The sequence below is a fragment of the Onychostruthus taczanowskii genome, unplaced genomic scaffold (genome assembly GCF_017590055.1).
Source record: "Onychostruthus taczanowskii isolate IOZ18803 unplaced genomic scaffold, ASM1759005v1 scaffold58, whole genome shotgun sequence".
NCBI classification, from domain to species: domain Eukaryota; kingdom Metazoa; phylum Chordata; class Aves; order Passeriformes; family Passeridae; genus Onychostruthus; species Onychostruthus taczanowskii.
In genome coordinates, this window is record NW_024503457.1 from 4,019,212 (window position 1) to 4,039,255 (window position 20,044).

General features: G+C 41.8%; 1 protein-coding gene across 1 annotated transcript in view; it reads right to left on the reverse strand.

Moving 5' to 3' along the window:
* Positions 1-3,877: 3,877 nt before the first annotated feature.
* Positions 3,878-20,044, reverse strand: part of GAS6 (growth arrest specific 6) — a 41,902-nt gene continuing 25,735 nt past the window's right edge. The window contains exons 7-15 of the mRNA XM_041418201.1: positions 19,895-20,020; positions 18,548-18,669; positions 18,314-18,432; positions 17,732-17,921; positions 12,268-12,432; positions 10,531-10,699; positions 8,806-8,978; positions 7,841-8,066; positions 3,878-4,455 (exon numbers count right to left, since the gene is read on the reverse strand). Of these exons, the coding sequence (XP_041274135.1) occupies positions 4,304-4,455; positions 7,841-8,066; positions 8,806-8,978; positions 10,531-10,699; positions 12,268-12,432; positions 17,732-17,921; positions 18,314-18,432; positions 18,548-18,669; positions 19,895-20,020 (1,442 nt within the window). The 3' untranslated portion in view covers positions 3,878-4,303. The remainder of the gene's footprint in view (positions 4,456-7,840; positions 8,067-8,805; positions 8,979-10,530; positions 10,700-12,267; positions 12,433-17,731; positions 17,922-18,313; positions 18,433-18,547; positions 18,670-19,894; positions 20,021-20,044) is intronic.

A 20,044-nucleotide genomic window follows, 5' to 3' on the forward strand; every position in this document is an offset into this window, starting at 1 on the left:
TACTATCCTAAGGCTGTGTATATTTGGAAGGAAAGGAAAACAAAAGAACAGAGGAAGAAGTACATTACCAAATAGTTTCCCTTTTCAAGTTTCAGATAGAAAGGCTAATTCTATTTGGACTGTTTTAGCTGAACTTTGTGCCAGTCTAGTCTTCACAGTAAAATGTCATGTTAATGCACTAAAAATACCATTTCCAGGCGTGTATTTTAGGCTACACTTTAGTGTTCAAATTAATTCCTTTCTAGTCAAAAGGGCACCCCCAACAAAACCATTTTAGGTTAAATGCCTCTTACTTATTTTTAAGTTAATCCAAGACCTAATGCAGTTATTTCACAATGACTGAAACAGAGTGAATGAAAGGATGAAAGGAATGAAAGGGCCCAATTCCTTTTTTAATGAATTTATTATCCCCAAAGGCTAAGCAACAATACCTTTGGCAGTGCCACTGACAGGAAAAAAGCCATGTCCCTGTTGTCTGCACCCTACCTCCTCACCGTGTACCACATTAGCTGGGATTCCTTTGGCACACACCTGCTGTATTTTGGGACAGGGGTACTTACAAACAGCATGAAAACTCATCTAAATGCTGCATCCCTTTTCTGCATTTTACTCCTGCAGGAAGGGTGTTGGTGCTGCTTGCTCCATAGATCTTACAGTCTAGACAGCAATGAAGCTCTAGAAATTTCCTGAAATGCCAAAGAGTAAAACAGGGAACGGAAGGTATTTCTTATTAACATTTTAAGCAGCTGCTCTGTATTATGAAGATATTGAAAAAAACTAAATAAACAAAACCAGCTTACTTGACGGTTTCCTTTGAAAGGAAGAGACACCATCAGACCTGCTTGAAATGGAAAAAAGAGTGATCACCCTTTTGCAACTTGTAAAAAATATCAGTTAATTCATGTGTTTTACCTCTATGTATAAAAAGCAGATCCAGTACTGATATACATAAGAAGAGATTAATTTATATGGACCATAAAAGCTACCTTTTGTTCAATTAAGGTTTTTCTGAGATGCAAAGTTTTAGGCCAGTGATGAGGTGCCTTATGTGTATTGTTGACAAGATGAGTATATGAACCTGGCTGAGAAAAACACAAGTCTGAAAAGAGACCATTTGTTTTGTTTAAAACATTAATTTAATGCATCCCAAATGCTTAGTTCGTGTGCAAATACATGCTGTGAAAAGCACAGTCACTCTGACTATGAAATAAGCGAAGCTACACATTTACTTCTTTTACCTGCTATGAATACTGCCAGGGGAACCACCAGGGTCCATTCTGAGCACTCAAAGTCCAGAACAGACTTGATCCCTTTGGGTTGAACACCTAGACTAACTGAACAAGGATGAAGTCAATGTTTCTCTTGGGTTGAAGCAAGTGACTGAGAAGGAACGAAGGAATGCTTATTGCAGCTACCTCTTCTTCCAAACCTTTCTCCAGTATGGTACTGCAGTAAGGTATTAAAAAAATTCATCTTTACACTCTGCTCCCCCTTGTCCCCCTACCTCTTCTGTCATTCTCCAGACTGAGAAATGCAGAGTTTCTCTTCTAAACCACATTTAGAGTCAGAGTGCATTGTGGTCTATGCAAAATATCTACACATACATGCACACATATGCAAAGTTTGGGAGCAATTTCTGCTGTGAATTAGAGAATTAAATGCTCTTGTACACGTGACATTTAGTATGAAACTGCAGAGTACCATAACATACCACAGGATTCATGTTTCCAGGACCCAAAATAATTCTGGCCACATAAATAGTGGCACTTACATTAACACAAAAGTTAGACGTGTTTGTGATTCATTTATACCACATGGTAGTTTTTTTGGAGCTACCACAGAGATTTTACCAAAATACCAGACATGGAACTATTTTGCTAGATTGTTTGATTTGAAAAAAACAAAGTAAAGCAGGGCTTGTTTCATCTTCTTGGTATAAAAATAGGTGTCTTCCGAATCTGTAATTTTTTTCAGTGGAGTTACTCCAAGTCTAAAAGATGGGAGATTTTTTGTGGTGGAACCCCAGCCAGCAGCCCAGCCCCAGACAGCCACTCACTCATTCTCCCTTGCTGGGACTGGGGAGAGAATCAGAGGGGTAAAAGTGAGAAAACTCATGGGCTGAGATAGAGACAGTTTTGTAGGTATAGCAAAAGCCACACACACCAGCAAAGCAGAACAAGGAATTCACCCACCACTTCCCGTGAGCAGGCAGGTGTTCAGACATCTCCAGGAAAGCTGGGCAACGTCACATGGAAAACAGTGACTTGGGAAGACAAAGACCATCACTCTTAAGTGTCCCTCCCCTTCCCCTTTTGTCCCTCAGCTTTATGTGCTGATTATGAGGCCATATGGTGTGGGACATGCCTCTGGTCACTTGGGATCCGCTGTCCCAGCTGTGTCGCCTCCCAACTCCTTGTGCACTCCCAGCCCCCTCACTGGTGGGTTGAGAAACAGAAAAGCTCTTGACTCTCTGCAAGCCCAGCTGAGCAATAGCTAAAACATCCCAGAGTTATCAACATTGTTTCCAGCAACAACCCAAGGCTGGATAATAAATTGGATAATAAATTGATCCAGAGGCATCAGTGGTAATATAAAGCACTTTCAGGAAGAAGGTGGTTTCCCTTGCTCAACTGAAAAAAAAGCAAAAACCTAGAACTACTTCTAGGTTTTGGTTTTGACAATCTGTCAATAATATTACTGTCTAGTGGGAAATTTCCTTACAAACTTGTGTGTGGTCAGAGCTGACAGTAGGTCCAAGTATAAATGAGTAGGTTGGTTCAAAGTGATAAAGTTCTGTTCTTTTCTGCCCTACTGCATTACTGCTGATTGTTTTACTTACGATAAGAAGCCATGATGTCATGTCTAATGGCTAAAAGAGTACCTTCCTCTTCTATGCTAAATAAAGCAGGGATCCTTGCTAGAAAATATGCTTGGAATAGTCTTCCCCTTCTTGCCTCTTTTCCACTGGGACAGTTGTATCTTCACAGTTTTGTCGCAGATGTTGTCGCACATGAGGATTATTAGACTAATGTGTTATCTCCTTATCTGCTTAGGGAAAACATAACATGACTGACCAAGAATAATTTAGAATTAGATCTTTTTCATGCTAATCCTCTGAAGGATGGTATAACTTTAGACACCCAATACTTGGATTTTGCACCACAGCATATACCAAGATTACTCAGTTTATTAATTTGATGCAAGAAAGGACCAAATAAAACAAGACTTAAGTGACTCAAGACAGGCTAGGCAAACCCCATCCCAACTTCAGAAGGATAGCTGAAAAGCTGAACACACTTTATGGCTCTAAAATGTTTCCTGCATAAACCCCCAGAGATATTCTCACCTCATGCAGTTCAGCCTGGCTAACTCTCACAGCTCAAACCTCTCTGCTCCCATTGCTCACAGTGAATGAGCCAACATAAAAATGCAGCAGCAAAAATATGTCATCACCAGATAATATTCCCCAACTCTCAACACCTCATCATTTACTCCAACAGCTATTGACACAAAAGCTGTATGGCTTTCAACTTCTTGAGTCTTTTCTTCTAAATGTTTCCTGCTGACCCAACTTCATTTTCCATTTTCTGTTGACCAAGAGTTTTTCTAAAGGTCACAACTGAGTCCTTTTTCTGTGGTACCAGAAAGAGAAGCTCTAGAAATAAGAACAGCAGCCACCATTTGCTCTGCAGCTGAGAAGATATGAAATACTGATGAAAGCATATAAACCCCCAACCCTTAATCTCAAAAAAAACCCCAAAAAACCCAGCCCTTCCCCTCTCCCCCACGCTCACCCAGTGTAACCTCCAGATCAGGCGCAGTCTGAGTCACTGTCTCCAAATACCAGAATACAGAATAATCTCAGTACAGGTAAATTAAAAACATGTATGTAAATATTTTATTCTCTCATATTTTGCAAATCAGAAAGCAGTGTTTGGTAATAAAAAATAATACAGAATTATTATTTTTCTTCCAGTCCACACTCATATATTACCAGGTTTCCCACATTACAGATGAAACTGTCTCTTACAGTCTAAAGATAGTATTCACTTTCAGTACATTCTGTTTTGACTTATTTAATATTAGTCTTCTGAACTATTTACAAATATATTACAACCTTTAAACCTCAAAGCAAAGAGTATTTCAATAATCAATTTGACATAAGGATCAGTAGCTTCTACGTAACTTCAGTGTTTAAGAGAAACTATACACGCAGTGCGGTAGATCTGAATAATTTATATCTTTTAAAAAAAGAAAAGCACTGAAAGTTTCTGAGTATAAAACTTTCGCATTGCAGTGGTACCTACTGACCCTCCTGGACTGGAGGACAGGAATGTGAGGTGATGTCACTGTGCTTGTAGAGAGCCTCATCTAAGTCCAGTGCTGTGTTGCTCAGCTTGAGGGTCATGCAGCCGTGGTAGGACGCGGTGACCGGAGTGGAGGTGACAGGAACGTCTGTCGGAAAGGGGAGATAAATATCTCTGACAGCTGCCTTTAAATAAACACCTGCCCTGCCTAGGCTCAGATGGCTATTGCTCCTGCTCATTCAAGCTCACCTCTTTCCATGCTGGCATTTCTACCTCCCCTGCCCCCTTGCCAGAAGGCAAGAGCACAATCCCAGACGTGAGGAAAACACCATCTGTTCTGGTGCACAAAAGCCCTTCTCGCAGGCTGAACCCTTCCTCAGCTGCTCTGTGTCTCTGCAAGGCCTCCAGACAAGATGAAACCATGGAACCTTGTGCTGCACAGCAGCAAGGCTTCACTGCAGTGGCACAATGTGTTCACACAGCCCCATGTTTTCCCCGCTCCATCTCCAAACCCTCTGCTCTACTAGTGGTGGAGATGTTAGACCTTCCTCTAATGCTCTTTCTCTTCAAAATAGCTTCAAAAGATTATAGGAAAGACTTTATGACAAGAAAGCACTTCCCACATGCTGCCTCTACCACTTGCTGGACTCATCTTGACATGATTTTGCTGTGTATGAGCACAGGAAGGTTGGTGGCCTTCATCAGCAAGGTGCTGGAACGCATCAGCTGAATTGGTCAGACTAATGAGACTAATTTTTACTGTGGACATCCACTGTTCTTTTAATCAGTTTACCAGAGACAGAAAACAGATGGCAAGGAAGAAGACACTAAGTACAATCCAATAGACTAGAGGAAATTAGTCAATCTTACTACTAACTTCTGTAATATCATATGCACACTGACCATAAACAAACAAAAACCCAGCACAGTAACGTAACGACAAGAAAATCTACATGAGCTCTGTCCTCTACCTTTCCCCAAAGGTCTTTAGTTTATTTACAGCCTAAAGCTGACCCAATCAAACTGGTTGTGTAATGGAAAATAATGAATGCCTCAAAGAATATTTAACTTCACAGTGATTCAGGTAGCCAAATAAATCACTTATCTTTACATCGAAGCAAGGACAACTTGAACAATAAGTTGTCCTGTAGACCCAAGATTATATGAAATTTAAAGTGTTCTGCCTGGAGATATGCAGGGCTGATGTGACCAGACACAGCTCAGACAGAATCTAGGACTGAGTGGGAGAGAGAACATTTGTGGGAGATCTGTAAGCCACAAAGAAATACTATAAATCTCTTCAGCTTCCTGGGGGAGAGCTACCATTGCTTGGCAGTTGCTTTATTTAGTGATGCTATCTATTTCTCATTCCTCCCATTTACCAAAGTTTATCTGCAAAGTCTGCTTAGAAGAATACAGCATCTCTGTTGTAATACCTCACACGAATGTAAACTAAATTTTGAGTCAGAAGGAGTTGAAGTTGTGACTTAGCAACTTGAAGAATTGTCTAAGGAGTCAAGCAGATTGCTGTTACATGTGCCACAGGGCTGACTGAAACAGTGTGGGCTTTCAGATGGATTTGCAAGAGATTAAAAAGAAATTAATTTTTTTTTCATTGTGTTGTAAATTATGTGAAATATTTCATTTTCTGTTATAACTAGAAATTGATCTGTCCAAAATGTGGTCATGTAAAGCTTTGGAAAGCTAGTTTAATGGTTCCTTCACCTGGTGGAATGCATATTTTCTGAAAAATCACCTATGCGTCACATAAATTACATAATTTAGGATTTACCAGAACTGAAAAGCCTATACAAAATGTAATTAATGTCTACATGTTCCCTCTTATCTGTTGAAACTCTAAGTAGTATTTCTTCCACATCTGCAACATTAGCTGTGCTTAGGATCAGACTTAATACATATTTGGATCCAGAATTCTTTCTTTATTTGTGGCAAATGGAATAAAGACGTGAAGTTTGACCACTATACTGTTTTTTCCACAGGGTATGGAAGCATGGAAAAACTAAAAACTACGTAATGTTTTCAAAATCTGAATGAGCCAAACTCACTTAGATCTGACCATTTGGTATTGTTAGTTAGCCCAGAGTGATTAATCCAACTGGAAGTGCTGAAATGTTTATTTATTTGGCAAATGACAGGGTTTCTCATGCAAGCACTGGGTTCCTCTCAATGGCAAAAGCAGAGTGCTGGCAGAAATTCCTGTTGCTAAGCACAACGGATCAAAGGGGGGATAGCAGCTAAACCTACAGCAGCCAGCTGAGCCTGAGCTGCCTCAGCCATGGTATCTCACTCTCAGCTCTGGCAAATTAAAACCAGGGCTACATCCAGCACAGGTAAGCAAACCACAGAGAACGTGGGACAGTGACAGAATGGGATGATTTTCTGAGCTGTGGAAGCCTCCACTGTGCACCTGAGAGCAGCTTAAAAAAAAAGCAGGCAACCTCTCTTGCCTGTGCAATGGCCAGCTTAGATAATTCAATCTGAGAGTAGAAAATGCCACGTTTGGGATTTCAGCCTCGCTCCTGCCACTGTGTGAATGTCCCAGAGTGTGTGGCCTCCCCTTCCAGGTGTGACTGGGAGCCATTTGCGTCATCGGCATAAATCGCTGTAAATGCTTGCTCATGGTGGGGACAGCCACACCATGTGTACTGTGTGGCACCTCAGACACCCTGTTCCAGCCTGACTGCTTCAGCACCTCACAAGAGGCCAACATTTGTACCTCTCCCTTGCTTGGGCAAGTAAGGGCAAGATTTTGCTTAGCTGTTGGCATCATGTGCATCAGAAACATAAGTGTTCCTTTCACAGCATTCCTCAGCAGAAGGGACTGATAAACCTGTTCAGGCAGAACAAGAAACAAACTCCCAAACTTGGCCAAAATTCACGATTGAGATGAAAGTTTGATCTTACATGTTCAGAAGAGAGGAGGTTCAAAATGACCTCCCAGAAGAAACCCTGTTGTTGCTGAAAAGCCAGAGACAGTATAAATGGTTTAACCCCTTGGTTGTGCCCTACATGCTCCTTGCTGGGAGGCAGTCAGTTAACCTTGTCGTGCTGTGATCACTTCACAGAGAGCATCAGCCAGGGACAATCCCACACTGGGCTTCCCAAGATTCAGGCAAAACAGCTTGAGGCTCTAGTGCTCCCCTCAAGGAGTGCTCGCATGGATTCATTACATTAATGAAGCACTGCAGAAACCTGTAGCCCAGCTCCTATGGATTTCACCAGGTTTAAGATAATAGCCCAGCTTACAGCAATCCTTCAAATTAAATCATTCCTATTGCTGAACAAGCAAAACCTTCTCCTTGTATTTTTGCCTCCAGCTGCCCTCAGAAGGACACAATCATTCAAGGGAAGTGCAACCCCAGATCCATTATGTTCCTGCATTGCAGACAAAGCCTGCTCAAGCAGAAACAGAGGAGGACTCTCACAGCTTGAACAGAAACAATTTTCCTGACTCCCAGCTCAGCAAAGCAAGTTGGAAGTCTGTGGTCCATGGTACAAAACTGGAGGCTCACCTGGCAATCCTCCCACGTATGTCTTCGTTGCCTGCAAAGAGCTCTCCAAGACGGACAGACTGTCCTCCAGCTCAGAGATGCTTAGTTCACTCTCTCCTGCTATCCCATCTACCCTCAGGGATAAGTGATCTTTCTTGAGGAGGACATCTACAGAGTGCTCCTTTTTATCACAGAGATTTATTGCCAGTCTGGACACAACTGTGCTCTCCACGGCCACGATGATAAACTGAGCAGCAGGAGAAAGAAAGAAAAAGAGGCAATGAGCAGAAAAATACCTAGCTACACTTACCCAGTACCAGGATGAGTACCAGTGTGCCCTTTATTACAAATATTTTGCAGAGTCTCCAGAAAATTAGGCTTATTGCTATTGCTGATTGTGTTCTGAGCTCATTTGCACAGATGAAAAACCAGCAAACCAGTGGGACTAATTCTTGAAACCGTGTTTTCTCAGAGAGAGTTCTTAGTGGGTCTTGCAGAAGTCATTATATTGCACTGGGGACAAACCAACTGGAGCTGCTGTACTATAAATGAAAATTGGCTCATGGGATTTGGTGAAATCCTTCCTGGTTTTCCCTTGTGGAATGCCATTAAATAGTAGCTTCAACACTCCAACATGACTGGCTTTTCCCAGCACCTTTCCCACACGTAAAGCCTGTCTCTTGGCTACTTTGGGACAGGTACTGATAATCAAGAATGGAAATCCCTGGTTCATGGCACTAAACAGTTTCTGTGCCAGAATAAAAAAAAAAAAAAAAGCCTGCATTCAAGGGAGCAGTTCTATCTTTTACCTAAGTCACATTTGCAGAGAGCTCCCTATTGGCATCTGACACACACCTGTAAGAGGCAGAACTTCAGGCAAGCACTGTTGCTTCAGAACATGCTCTGAACAGGTGGGACAAATAATGAGACAGGCAGCAAACCAGGAAACAGTAAGGAAACTTCTCTCCAGAAATACTTGTTTGTACCTGTTGCTTCAGTTTCTTCGTGGAGTGATAGTCAATCAGAGATAGTGATAAAGGGACAGATGCTTCTTCTGTAACTAGGGCAAACAGCACACCAGTATCTGTTGCTGGTTGAATTACAGCATTTATTTCAATTTCCCAGTTTGTCATGGTTTCATTTCCAGAAGAAGGTTGCACTGCAGAAAAAGAAATTCATTGGACAATGTGTCAAATGGGTAAGCTGTTCAATATCTCCCTGGAGAAGAGCATAGCCAGATGAGCATCTGGAGGGACTGCCACATTTTTTTTAATTAAAAAAAATTCATTCCAAAGCATCTGAACATAAAATTGGACAAGAAAATGGCATCAGTTTCCTCTTGTTACCTTATGCATTCTGCTGCTTTTCAGAATGTCAAAGGATAACATAAAGCTTTTTATCACAAATTCCCATGGCTGCCAATCTGACACATTCAAAGAACTGCTGCGACATAGGTCAATCAAAAACCAGTTTTTGAACCAGTCTGCCTAAAGATCATTGAGAAATCTGAGTTGAAATTTGACACACAGGAAACATTTCTATGAAAGCCTGTATTAAACTCAAAAATTGTATAAGCATACTACACTCAGCACCTACTCAAACTCTTCCTGATCACCGATCTCTCAGAAGTGTGGCATGTTTTATTTCACCTGTTGAACACTGAATTAAACTTTCTGGTATCTTCTTACTGCCTCAGTGCCCTAATAATTTAAAGGCTGCAAAGAAAGATCTCAACCTGCTCCTGCAACCTCCCTTCACAGGACTATTAGCTTTGCAGGTTCACCACATCTTGAAATACAATAATCCATTTTTTATAAAGCTTACCACTGGAAAGAAAAAAAAGATAATGATTGTTTGGGAAAAAAAAGAGCAGGTGCTGAGGCCTTATCTTGGCTGTCATCTGCACTTCACCTGCATTCTACATGCTGCCTTGTCTTTGCAACTTTGGAATCCACGTGCTAAGTAATATGACAGACACCTGGTACTCCCTAATTTACCATGACACAGCAGACAAATCCACGTAACACTGAACACATGGCTCCTGTGGAGCAGGACTTACACGCCACTCTGAAATAGATGGTCAGCATTTGTGTGGGTTCAGAAATACTGATTGGTTGATTACACAGATAAGCAAACACAATAATCTAGAATAGTAAAAGGTGCCTTTCTGAGTGCTACATTAGTATGGACAAGTTTGATTTGAAACCTGTTATTACTGTATTGTAATTTCATTGGCTTCTATCAGAGATATGCTTAGTGCACTTGTCCCAAGTGTAAGTAATAACACCCCATGATTAAAAGTGAATCCAAGACAATAGACAATATTAATTTTTCCGTCTATCATAACCTCAAGATACAGCAGTATGGCTGCAGGTCTCCCTGTTGAGCAGAAAACAATGGTAGGGGCTGGAAGCACCTAAGCTGCTGACAGAGAGATGTAAAGCCTCTAAGGCTGAGGATGAGCTGGAGCTAGTCTGGCTGTGAAATGTATTACTGGAGCTACACAGAAAGAACCTAATCCTGCTGGGCATATTTGCACTGGCTCAAACTATCATTTATAGGCCTTCCTTTACTAAGAACCTCAAGTTTAATCTTTTCTGCATCAACCAACAGTGAGTCTGGCACACACCTAAGTTTTAACACTCTTTATTAACCAGGTGTGGTTAATGGCAGGACAACGGGCCAGAAACAAAAAACCCCAGCTTACTTACTGTAAGTAAGATTAAACACAGCAAAACCTCGTCCAGGATAGAAAGAGCCTCGTCCTGCTACAGCAAAGCACTGCATCTTTTCATTCATCTTTATGGTCTCTTGGATAGAGGTGTCCTCCCCATTCAGCCAGTTCCACGCCCGCATGCAACCATCCAGCCGAGGGTTTATCTGCGAAGATAAAGCAGTGTCTTATGCCTCAAGTGACTGTTCAGTGAAGAGAATTGTGTGCAAAGGAATACTGAGTGTGCAAAGGAATACTTATCATACTAAACAGTAGAAATAATTTTGACATGTTATGCACATGCAAACCAAGAGGCGGCAAACCCAATCCTGCAACCCCAAGCAGGTGAGTGGTCAGTATTTCCCCAGGAAACTCCCCTGAGCTCAGCTTGTCTCCATGGGCCACAAGGGCACTAGCTAGTGCAGGTGCTGATTTGGTTGTATTGGTTCTGTAAGCTCCTCTATGTGTTGCCCATCATTAATACAACTTATTTCTAAAGCTCTGTAGCCAAAGCTCTGTAATTTAGCATTGCAAATGCTGGAGGCAAAGTTAAGGCTGAAAATCCCAATCCTTTTTGTCATTGCAGACACCCTGTATGACACACAAGACAGACATTGGAGCTGATCACGGTATAAGTTTTTGGGCTCTGGCTCAAGGAGGGGTGCTGGCACCACAAGACCAGCACACTGCTCTGTACACACCTTATTCCTTCCAGCTTCTTGTTAGCCTATCCTGTCCTGATGTCAGCATTAAAATGTGAGTCAGTGTGTAAAGTGAAGGCTCCTTGCAAAGTCTTTAAATCAGCACTGCTACCCCCAGTTAAGCGAAGGAGAGAGAGAATTAAGTGTCTGAGCCAGGATAAAAACCTGAGGACTTTCTGGCTCTTGGTCCTAGATGCTGACTACACCCTGGGCTTACTGTTTCTCACAAGCAGTGGCCCTGAATGACTTCTTGTAAGGCACAGGAGCTGTGAGGCTCAGCTGCTTCACTCCCAGTTACAGAGCCACAAGCTTGTGGCCTCATTTAGGAATAAAGAGATGCAAATTTGGATTTCAAGGTGCCAACTCTGCTTGTGGTGGACATTTAAACCAACCTGAACAGCAGCTATTCCAGAAACACAGCAATCATCCAATCTTACCCAAGGACTGCTTTGGTCCTTGGGTAAGATTTTATCCATATGTTGTATGAATAACAACTTTTATTCATATGTTGTATCTACTTCAGTTAGGAGGAAATAAAGAAAAATAAGCTTCTGTTTTTCCTTGGGTCTCACTATGCTGATACAGCAAACACATGCAGCAAATTGTGATTTGTTACACGTGAAGAACCAACTTTGGTCACAACACAAAGAGTGCCACGATGTCGGTCCCAGACTTAGCAGGCACAGTGGCACCCTCTCATAGCAGCGTGCCCACTGACCCCTCCCCAGGCCACTCCTGCTCTCCAAGCCAGCATGACCACTGTGAATTTTGTCATGTGCTCCAGTTTTGCTGTGCCCTAACTGGGATACATCTCACCCAAACTTACCAATCAAAAAATATGGAGACCCAACTTTGCTATTGGCTTAGGCTCCTGCTATAGTCAGTGGACAGAAAGCTGTATCCAGAAGGTGATAATTCCACCTGTTTCAGGGCAGGTTGAACAGCTCTCAGGAAGGACCTACATTACCCCAAAAGAAGATGAAATCAAGCCCTTCAGGCATGCAAAGGAACACAAGTTATCATGCTATACTTACTGGTAGAATAAGGTCCTTTGTTTTGAAAGGAATGCCTCCTACTGTCAAATTCAGCTGATACACTCCCTTGTCTAGTGTAAACAGGTTTCCTGAGACAGCTATTTTCATAACTGCATCCCTATTGACCTTTATAATCAAATTTCTTTCAAGTTCCTCAACGGAGATCTGAAAAAGTAAAATTCCGAATTGAGTTATTAAGCAGTCATAGAACTTAGTATCTGCAGTCTCAGCTACAGGACAAACCCCAGTGAAATCCCCAAGATAAAGAAATATTTTCAGTCCCCAATCCTCTTTGTTCACATTCTAAGTGACATTCCACCTTGATATGTAAATCTGCTCTAGAAAGCAGTCTGTGATTAACCTTAATGCTGAAGACAGTCCACCTACTTCAAAACAGCTACAGAAAAATGTGAGTGGATTAAATGCATGACTTTTGTAGGTTGCTTTATGCAAAATGTAAATGCAATAATGAGTAACTTCCTGTTGCAACTGCATGTGAAAAGAAAAGCTGGAAGGACAAACAAGATGTCTTTTGTTGGATCAGTGTAAGATAATGCAGAAGCCTCCCAGACCCAGCCTTTTAATATCAACCTCTTCCAAAAGCACAACACAGAATGGAATTTTTGAGAGGGTAATAAAAATGTGTAATAGGCAATTACTTTTCTCTCAAAAAAGCATCTACAAGTTTTCCCTCCATGTCTCTGAAAAGCTACTTCTAGGAAGATTCTATTACCACTGAAATTTCAAAAAAATTTCATAATTTGGATTATGACCAGGCAGCACAGAGAAGCAATATAAAGCCTCTGTGGAGGGAGAGAAGGTGAAGCCCAAAGCTGATGCACCAGACTGACCAGCAGCCAAGATTCTGCTGCCTTGGGACATGGGTCCTGCTACCAGTGGGGTGTTCTGTGGCTGTAGCAGAAGACAATCCCAATCCTTCTGTAAAGAAGAAAGAAACACACCTCACTATTTCATAATCTTCTTCCCACTCTGTGACAGATACTCCACCTACTCACTCTTCATCTGTACAGCTCTGTTCCCTGGGACACCCAGAAGCTGCTTCCATCAGTGAGCTGCTGTACAAACCAATTATCTATTTCAGAGGATGTTTAGACATGTCCTTCCCTCTCCCTGCTAGCAGGTCAGGTCCTGAGCATCTTTCTCTCTGTATTTTGACTAGCAGTCCCAAAATTGCTCTTATCAGCCATTCTGAGGTCTTGCTCTGTGGCTGTAACATAAAGGAGGACAGGGTTGAGCAGGTTTGTACCTGGGCACTCCCTTTGGATTGCAGTCTTCAGTAATGAAGATTAAGTGAATTTGATAGTAGAAAAGATTATTCTCAGACTTTCTTCCTCTCATGCACCATTTTCTTCTCATGTGAATTCCAGTACAATCTGGTTTATATTGCTACAACACTGTTTCCACCTGGTGTGTTGCTCAGTGCCACATCCTACAGGACGTGAATTTACTTGTCTGCAGCTTGCTTGTTTAAAGTAGCACCTACATCTCCAGACTGCATTTCATGGAGACACACAAGCCAGTCTCAAACAGGCTTTTTCTGAGTATTGGATGGCTGTGAAGCCTATTCAGGGAACATAAGCCCACAGGTTGTGGCAGCCTCAGCCCAGCTGGCTGAGCTACACACAGGCTGTGTAGCCAAAAACTCACACAGACACTCCTATCCAGTGTCATGGTCACCACTGCCCTAATGCTCTGGGCTGTGGAGTGCCACAAGGAGCTGGCACAGAGCATCTCCCTGCTCCTGGCACAGACACTGGGCAGACACAAAGCAAATGGGAACTGGGGAAAAGTGGGGAACTGGCTGCAGCAGCGCCCATACTGTGAAGAAACACTGCTACTTACAGGGCTACCAGAATTCAGGGCCTTCTAAAATTTTATTACATTGTCTAGCAAGTAATAACATATAAACAAAAAAAATTTCTGAGTTCTTAGCTGCATCTGATCTTTAATACAAGCAAACCGAAATCAGTGAAAACTTCCATAAGAGAAGGGGTTAATCCTTGTGGGAATTCTCAACAGATTCCAGTTTAGGAAATTACATTCTGCCTACTTTACAATGCCCTCTGGCTGTTTAAGCTCCCGCTTCTTATAATCAAAGCATAATTGCTAGTGCACCACCATCTCATATAAACCAAAAGAGGAATAATTTCAGTAGTTTGCATCCTGCTCCAATTCCCTACTCTTGTGGCAAGGAGAAGCTACTTGCTGCCTGCCACCATGGCTTAGGGACATTCAGGAGGACAGTTCTCATAGCTAAGGGTTCCCATATGATTAGCCATAGCAAGGGCAGTCAGCTTTGTGTTTTGGATTCATGCCCTGGATAGCTCATAGCACATAGCCAGCCTGTCCACTGCTTGCTGAAAAGGAACAGACCTACAGTCAGCTGCAGGGTTAAAACCAAACACCAATCTTGTGATTGCTTAACTTCCAGCCCTGACATTTAACAGGGCAGGTAAGTTATTATTTTTGTTAACCAGACTGTGTCCTCAGAGCACGACTAACTGAACACTGAAAACAAGACAAAATGATGACTGTTTTAGGAAATGCAAAACAAACAGAAGGCGAGTGCATTCTCTACTATCGTAATTTCGTATGTGCCACTTCATCCAGCTGGATTACACATAAATAACCACATTAGAAGTCTTCCCTGAGGTTTGCTTGTTTGTGTTTTCAAAGCTGGTTCAGAACTGAAATTCAATGCTCATTTCAAAATATTTTAGGAAGGATTAACACCAGAGAAGTTTTGAAAATGCCATTGTATTTCAGTGAAAGTATGAAACTTTTGCTCAAGAGATGAGAACACTGCTGGTGCTTTTTCATATCTTTTGCTTTTAAATACTCATTGTTTTTCCATCTGCTGAAAGTTAAATAGTAAAATTGCTATTTTCTCACAACCCATATGAAGTTCTCTCCAGTATCCAAAGTCCTCTGGTTAAGATCTAGCCAAAACTAAGGGCTTGATTCTGTGCATACTGAAGTGCAGACTAAAGCTCACAACTGCATTTAAGCCTGGACTGTGATGTCTGAAGATTGTTGGGGGTGTATTTCATAGAAAGTGAGGCTGCAAAGTACACACAAGCCCATGCGCAAAATGAAATATGTGGATACATGTTTTATAATAGGAGACAGTAAAAAGAAGTCCTTAAACAGGATTTCCTAAATCGAAAAGCATGCCAGAGAGAGAAAAATGGAGAAATGTGGGAACACATTTACAGTTGTATCACTCAGCCATATAGATTAAATAGCATTTAGAGGTGTGTGACACTAGATGTCAAGCAGAAGAGAGCCAAACATCTCTAGGGTGAAAGGAAGAGATAAGAAAATACAGCAGGGAAAGGAGAAATCAACAGCCCCCCAGTAAACCCCCAGGCAAGGCCCCAGGTCTCAGAGGTGTAAAATAGGAAGACAAGAGACTAAAGACTCCTTCCTCCTGCTGCTGTTCATCCGTGGGTAAATCCTTCTGCTTTGGGGCAGTATCAGCACTGCACTGTTTCACTTTGGGAGACAGTCACCACAGCTGTGGCCATTGACCTGCTCCAGGTCCATTCCTGTGGCAGCACTGCATGATGCTCTCTCCTCCACTTGTGCCATATTACTTATGCCTCTGGGAGCTGCCCAGCCCTGCTCGGCACACACTCAGGGTGATGTCCTGGCTGCAGCACACCTCTGCCTCCACCCATCAGTGTGGGTCCTGCCCACCTGCCCCACACAGCATCCACAGTTTGGTCTTTACTGTCCCAAAAACCCTTGGGGAAGGATTTCTAGGGGATTTACACAATCCCTCAGAAAATGCACAGGGTGCATTGCTGCAGCCAGGCAATTTCTTGGTTAGGATGGTACCTGGGGATAAGAGCCCTGACACTGATAGCTGGCAGGAGACATTTAATTTTTTGCCTAAACATGACACTTTCATCACACTGCCTTCTCTCCCTGAAAAAAGAAAACACATTTCAGCTGTGTCCTCCTCAAATTAATATGGGGGTAGTTTGTAATTATTTCATAATGAGGTCAGGTACTTAGCAAGTATGTTAGCTCTTCTATTAAATGAATTAGCTTGACAACTGCTGATTTTTGTGACTCCCAAGTCACCCCAGTGGCATCCACTCTGCTTTTCACATCTTCTGTCATCATCCTCTCTTTGCAGACAATTACAATTGTCCTATTTCAAATTAGCAGAAGAACTCTTACTATAAAATTCAGTAAGAACCAGCTTGAAGCTATTCCTATATGTAAAGATACAGCATGTCACACATTTTATCTACAGTTTTAATGAACTTCTACAGTTCTCAATTTGGAATCTAAAATTGTTTCACTGTCATTAAAAGAACTGAACCAACATCGCCTCATCTGCTGAAAACATTGTCAAATGTCAGTGTTTGATAGTGAATGTATTCAAGGACTTCTTCATTGATTAATTAAAAACAATTTTTCCCACTTTGCTTATTTCTTTAATGTATAATTTTGAGCTTTTATATACTAAAAAATGTAAACCAGAAAATTATTCACAGCTACCAGTATCCCCATTTGTCTCATATGTGAGTTAGCTGAGAACTTCCCACTCATTCCCCAAGAGGCACATCAATTTAAAAGTTAAAAGAACTAATTAAATAAGAAAAAATGAAAGGGGAGGAAAAGGCAGAAGTGAGAAAGCATGTATAAACTGCTCATCTAGTATAGCTCATACTGCAGGACGTCTTTCATATCTTTCACAACCGTAACGCTCCCAAAATCACCAGCTGATGTTCTGTGAGAGTGCCAAGAAGAACATGGACCCTTACAATCCTTACAATTTCATGAGACTGTGGGATTATGGTATCAATAAAAAGGTGATTTACACCAGTAGTGCTGGGCTGACAGTTGGACTTCATGGTTTTAGAGGTCTCTTCCAAAGTTTTTTGAAATTCTCTGATGCTATAGTAGACCCCAATATCTTTACAACGGAAACAGTCTATTTGGTATATAAACAGACCTGAAGACTTTATAAAAAGTATACTGTAAGCATAAGAGCATAAGAAAATCTGAGGCCTGTGACTAAACAAATGAACAAATAAACAAAAGCAAGCACACCCCCCTCCCTACCAAACACATTTAGAAAGTTTCTTAAAAGAACAGATAAAGAGTTCCTTCCCTCTTACTTCCAGCCCTCAGCCAGAGGGCATCTTCTTGAACTGATGTGAAGTCATCTTAGCCCTACTGCATCTCAAAGGCACCGTTTGTGCAAGATGAGATGCAGTGTATATTACAATGTAATTAAATAAAGTATAATTCAATTTCTTAGGAAAAATATTTTCACCTTGGAATGTATAACATACTGGCATGCATTTAAGGGATAGATAGGATGGAAAAGCATTTTCCCCACGAATACATAAAGTCTATCTGTACTGGATGAATACATCCCAAAGAGGCCAAGAAGGAGTGAGGGCTCAGCAGGGTCTGGACTCACCGTTTGCCACATGCCGTGGTTGATGAGCGGCCCGGTGCTGGTCACGCGGCCGATCCCGTTGTATTTCAGCTGCAGCTCGAGCCGTCCTTTGCGCAAAGCCAACACTATCCATGTGCTGTCTTGATGGCCTCCAGCAAAGAAAAGGATACCTTCAGGATCAAAGGTTCTAAAGTCGAACTCAGCCACAAGTCTGACCGCACAGGTGCCAAGAAATAAATTAGTTATGCAGAGTTCAAAAACCACAGAGTACTTTCCATACAGATAGCATCAAGTCTAGCAGCTCTAAAGCTCTGTTAAAATACACTAGCTTTTAATGCACTCCTGAAAGCTTTAAGAGGTGAGTACAGCTTTTAAAACATCATCAAGAATAAAGAATACAATAGTATATTTCAGTAATTATCCTAACAGCTCTGTGGTCAAGGCTGCCTTTCTCAATTACTGGTTTAGGTAATGTTTAGCCTAACAGGACTTCATAATCCAAATAAATAATGATGAATGTAGGGTCAATTATTATTGTAACAACTTTGTTGCATGCATCAAAGCCAGTCAGAGCATTTAATTGTCATTTTAAATTGTCCTCACCTCGTCAGTTGTTTCCTTTTGAAGCGCAGCCTGATAACAGGAGTGCCGCTGAACATCCTCCCCAGGTGCAAGGATTTAATACTCCTCCCAACAGCAAAAGGCACACATGGTATGATGTTCTATAATCAAAACACATTTCTGAGTGCTTATTCTCCTCACACCAGCAGAAAGAAAATCAGAGAGTGCTGTAAAGTAAAGGTCTGTTTGCAGTTACAACAATGAACACTGACATACCTCACATGTATTCATGTCCTGGGAAAGTTTCACTCCCCCTCTGCCATCACAATGACAGGTGTAACTCCCTGGTGAGTTGACACAGGTCTGTTCACAAAGCTTTTCTTTGCATTCATCTATATCTACACAAGACCAGCGAAGAAGAGAGATAAAAACAGAGTTTGTTTAAACATGACAGAAATGAGGGAATGGCCTGAAGTTGTGTCAGGGGAGGATTAAGTTGGATATTAGAAAAAGGTTTTTCACCCAGAGCAGGGGTGGACAGTGGAACAGGCTCCCCAGAGAAGTGGTCGCAGCACCAAGCCTGACAGAGCTCAAGAAGCATTTAGACAATGGTCTTGGGCACGTGGTGTGACTGTTGGTGAGGGTGCTGTGCAGGGTTGGGAGTTAGACTCTATCCTTGGATCCTTGTGGGTTCCTTCCACCTCAGCTTATTCTGTGAAATCTATTTTCACAGACAGATTCCAGCTGCTCAAAGATACACAGCAAGTCAGTGGGAAGGCTGGAAGCAGAACACAACTACTTGTCTGCTGGAGCAGAGCCCTGGGCTTTAACTTCTAGACAAGACTTCCTCCCTTTAGGCCCCTTCTGCTATGCCTGTAGTGACTGGCTTCTGCTCCTTGCAGTCAGGGACTGCATATAAAACCTGAGTTTCTCATTCACTGTTTTCTTTTTTCTTCAGCTATTTTTTATCTTCTTCACAAGCAAATGCCAGAAAGCAAACTGTGACAGCCCACAGGGATCTCTTCAGGCAGAGTTTAACACTTAACGCCCAACAGGACTGGTTGGAGTGTGATGTGAGTCATTACGTTAACTTAGACAAAAGGCATGGAACAACGCTGCCTTTGGAATACTTCCAAAACGTACTCTGTTGAGAAAGCTTTCAGCAGTGTAGCCAGCAGAACTGTGCATGGTTCGAGTACATATTAAGTTCCTAGTTCAGAGTAATACCACAAGACAGGTTTTGAAAAAAGAGCTACTGCTTTGTAAATTTTCTTCTCCTATGAAGAGAGACAGCAACATGCACAGATGTTTCTGAGCTTTCACCAGATCTTGCACTTGTTGAAATGCCAAGAAATCTCAGTACTTTGGCTCATACAGCTTGATTCAAGTCATCAAAGATGACTGCAAACTCACTGAACTCAAAGACAACAGCAAGCTCGATGAACTCAAAGGTGACTGCAAACTGCAAACTCACTCCTAACTAGGGAAAGGGAACAGAACTCCAGTATGTAAGCACAATTAAAAAATAAATTAAAAAAACTTTTACTGAAGCCTGAAATTAAATTTCTGGGGTTCTACTAATTTAAATTATATAATAAATGCTAGCACATTTCTTGAGCTTACCTTGACAAGTTTTTCTCACGTCATCGTACTTGTAGCCCGCATCACAAAGACATTCATATGAGCTTATTAAATTTTTACAGTGAGCTTCTCCACAGATGTCTGCTGATGCTGTGCATTCATCTATGTCTGCAAAGCAAGCAATTAAATAGC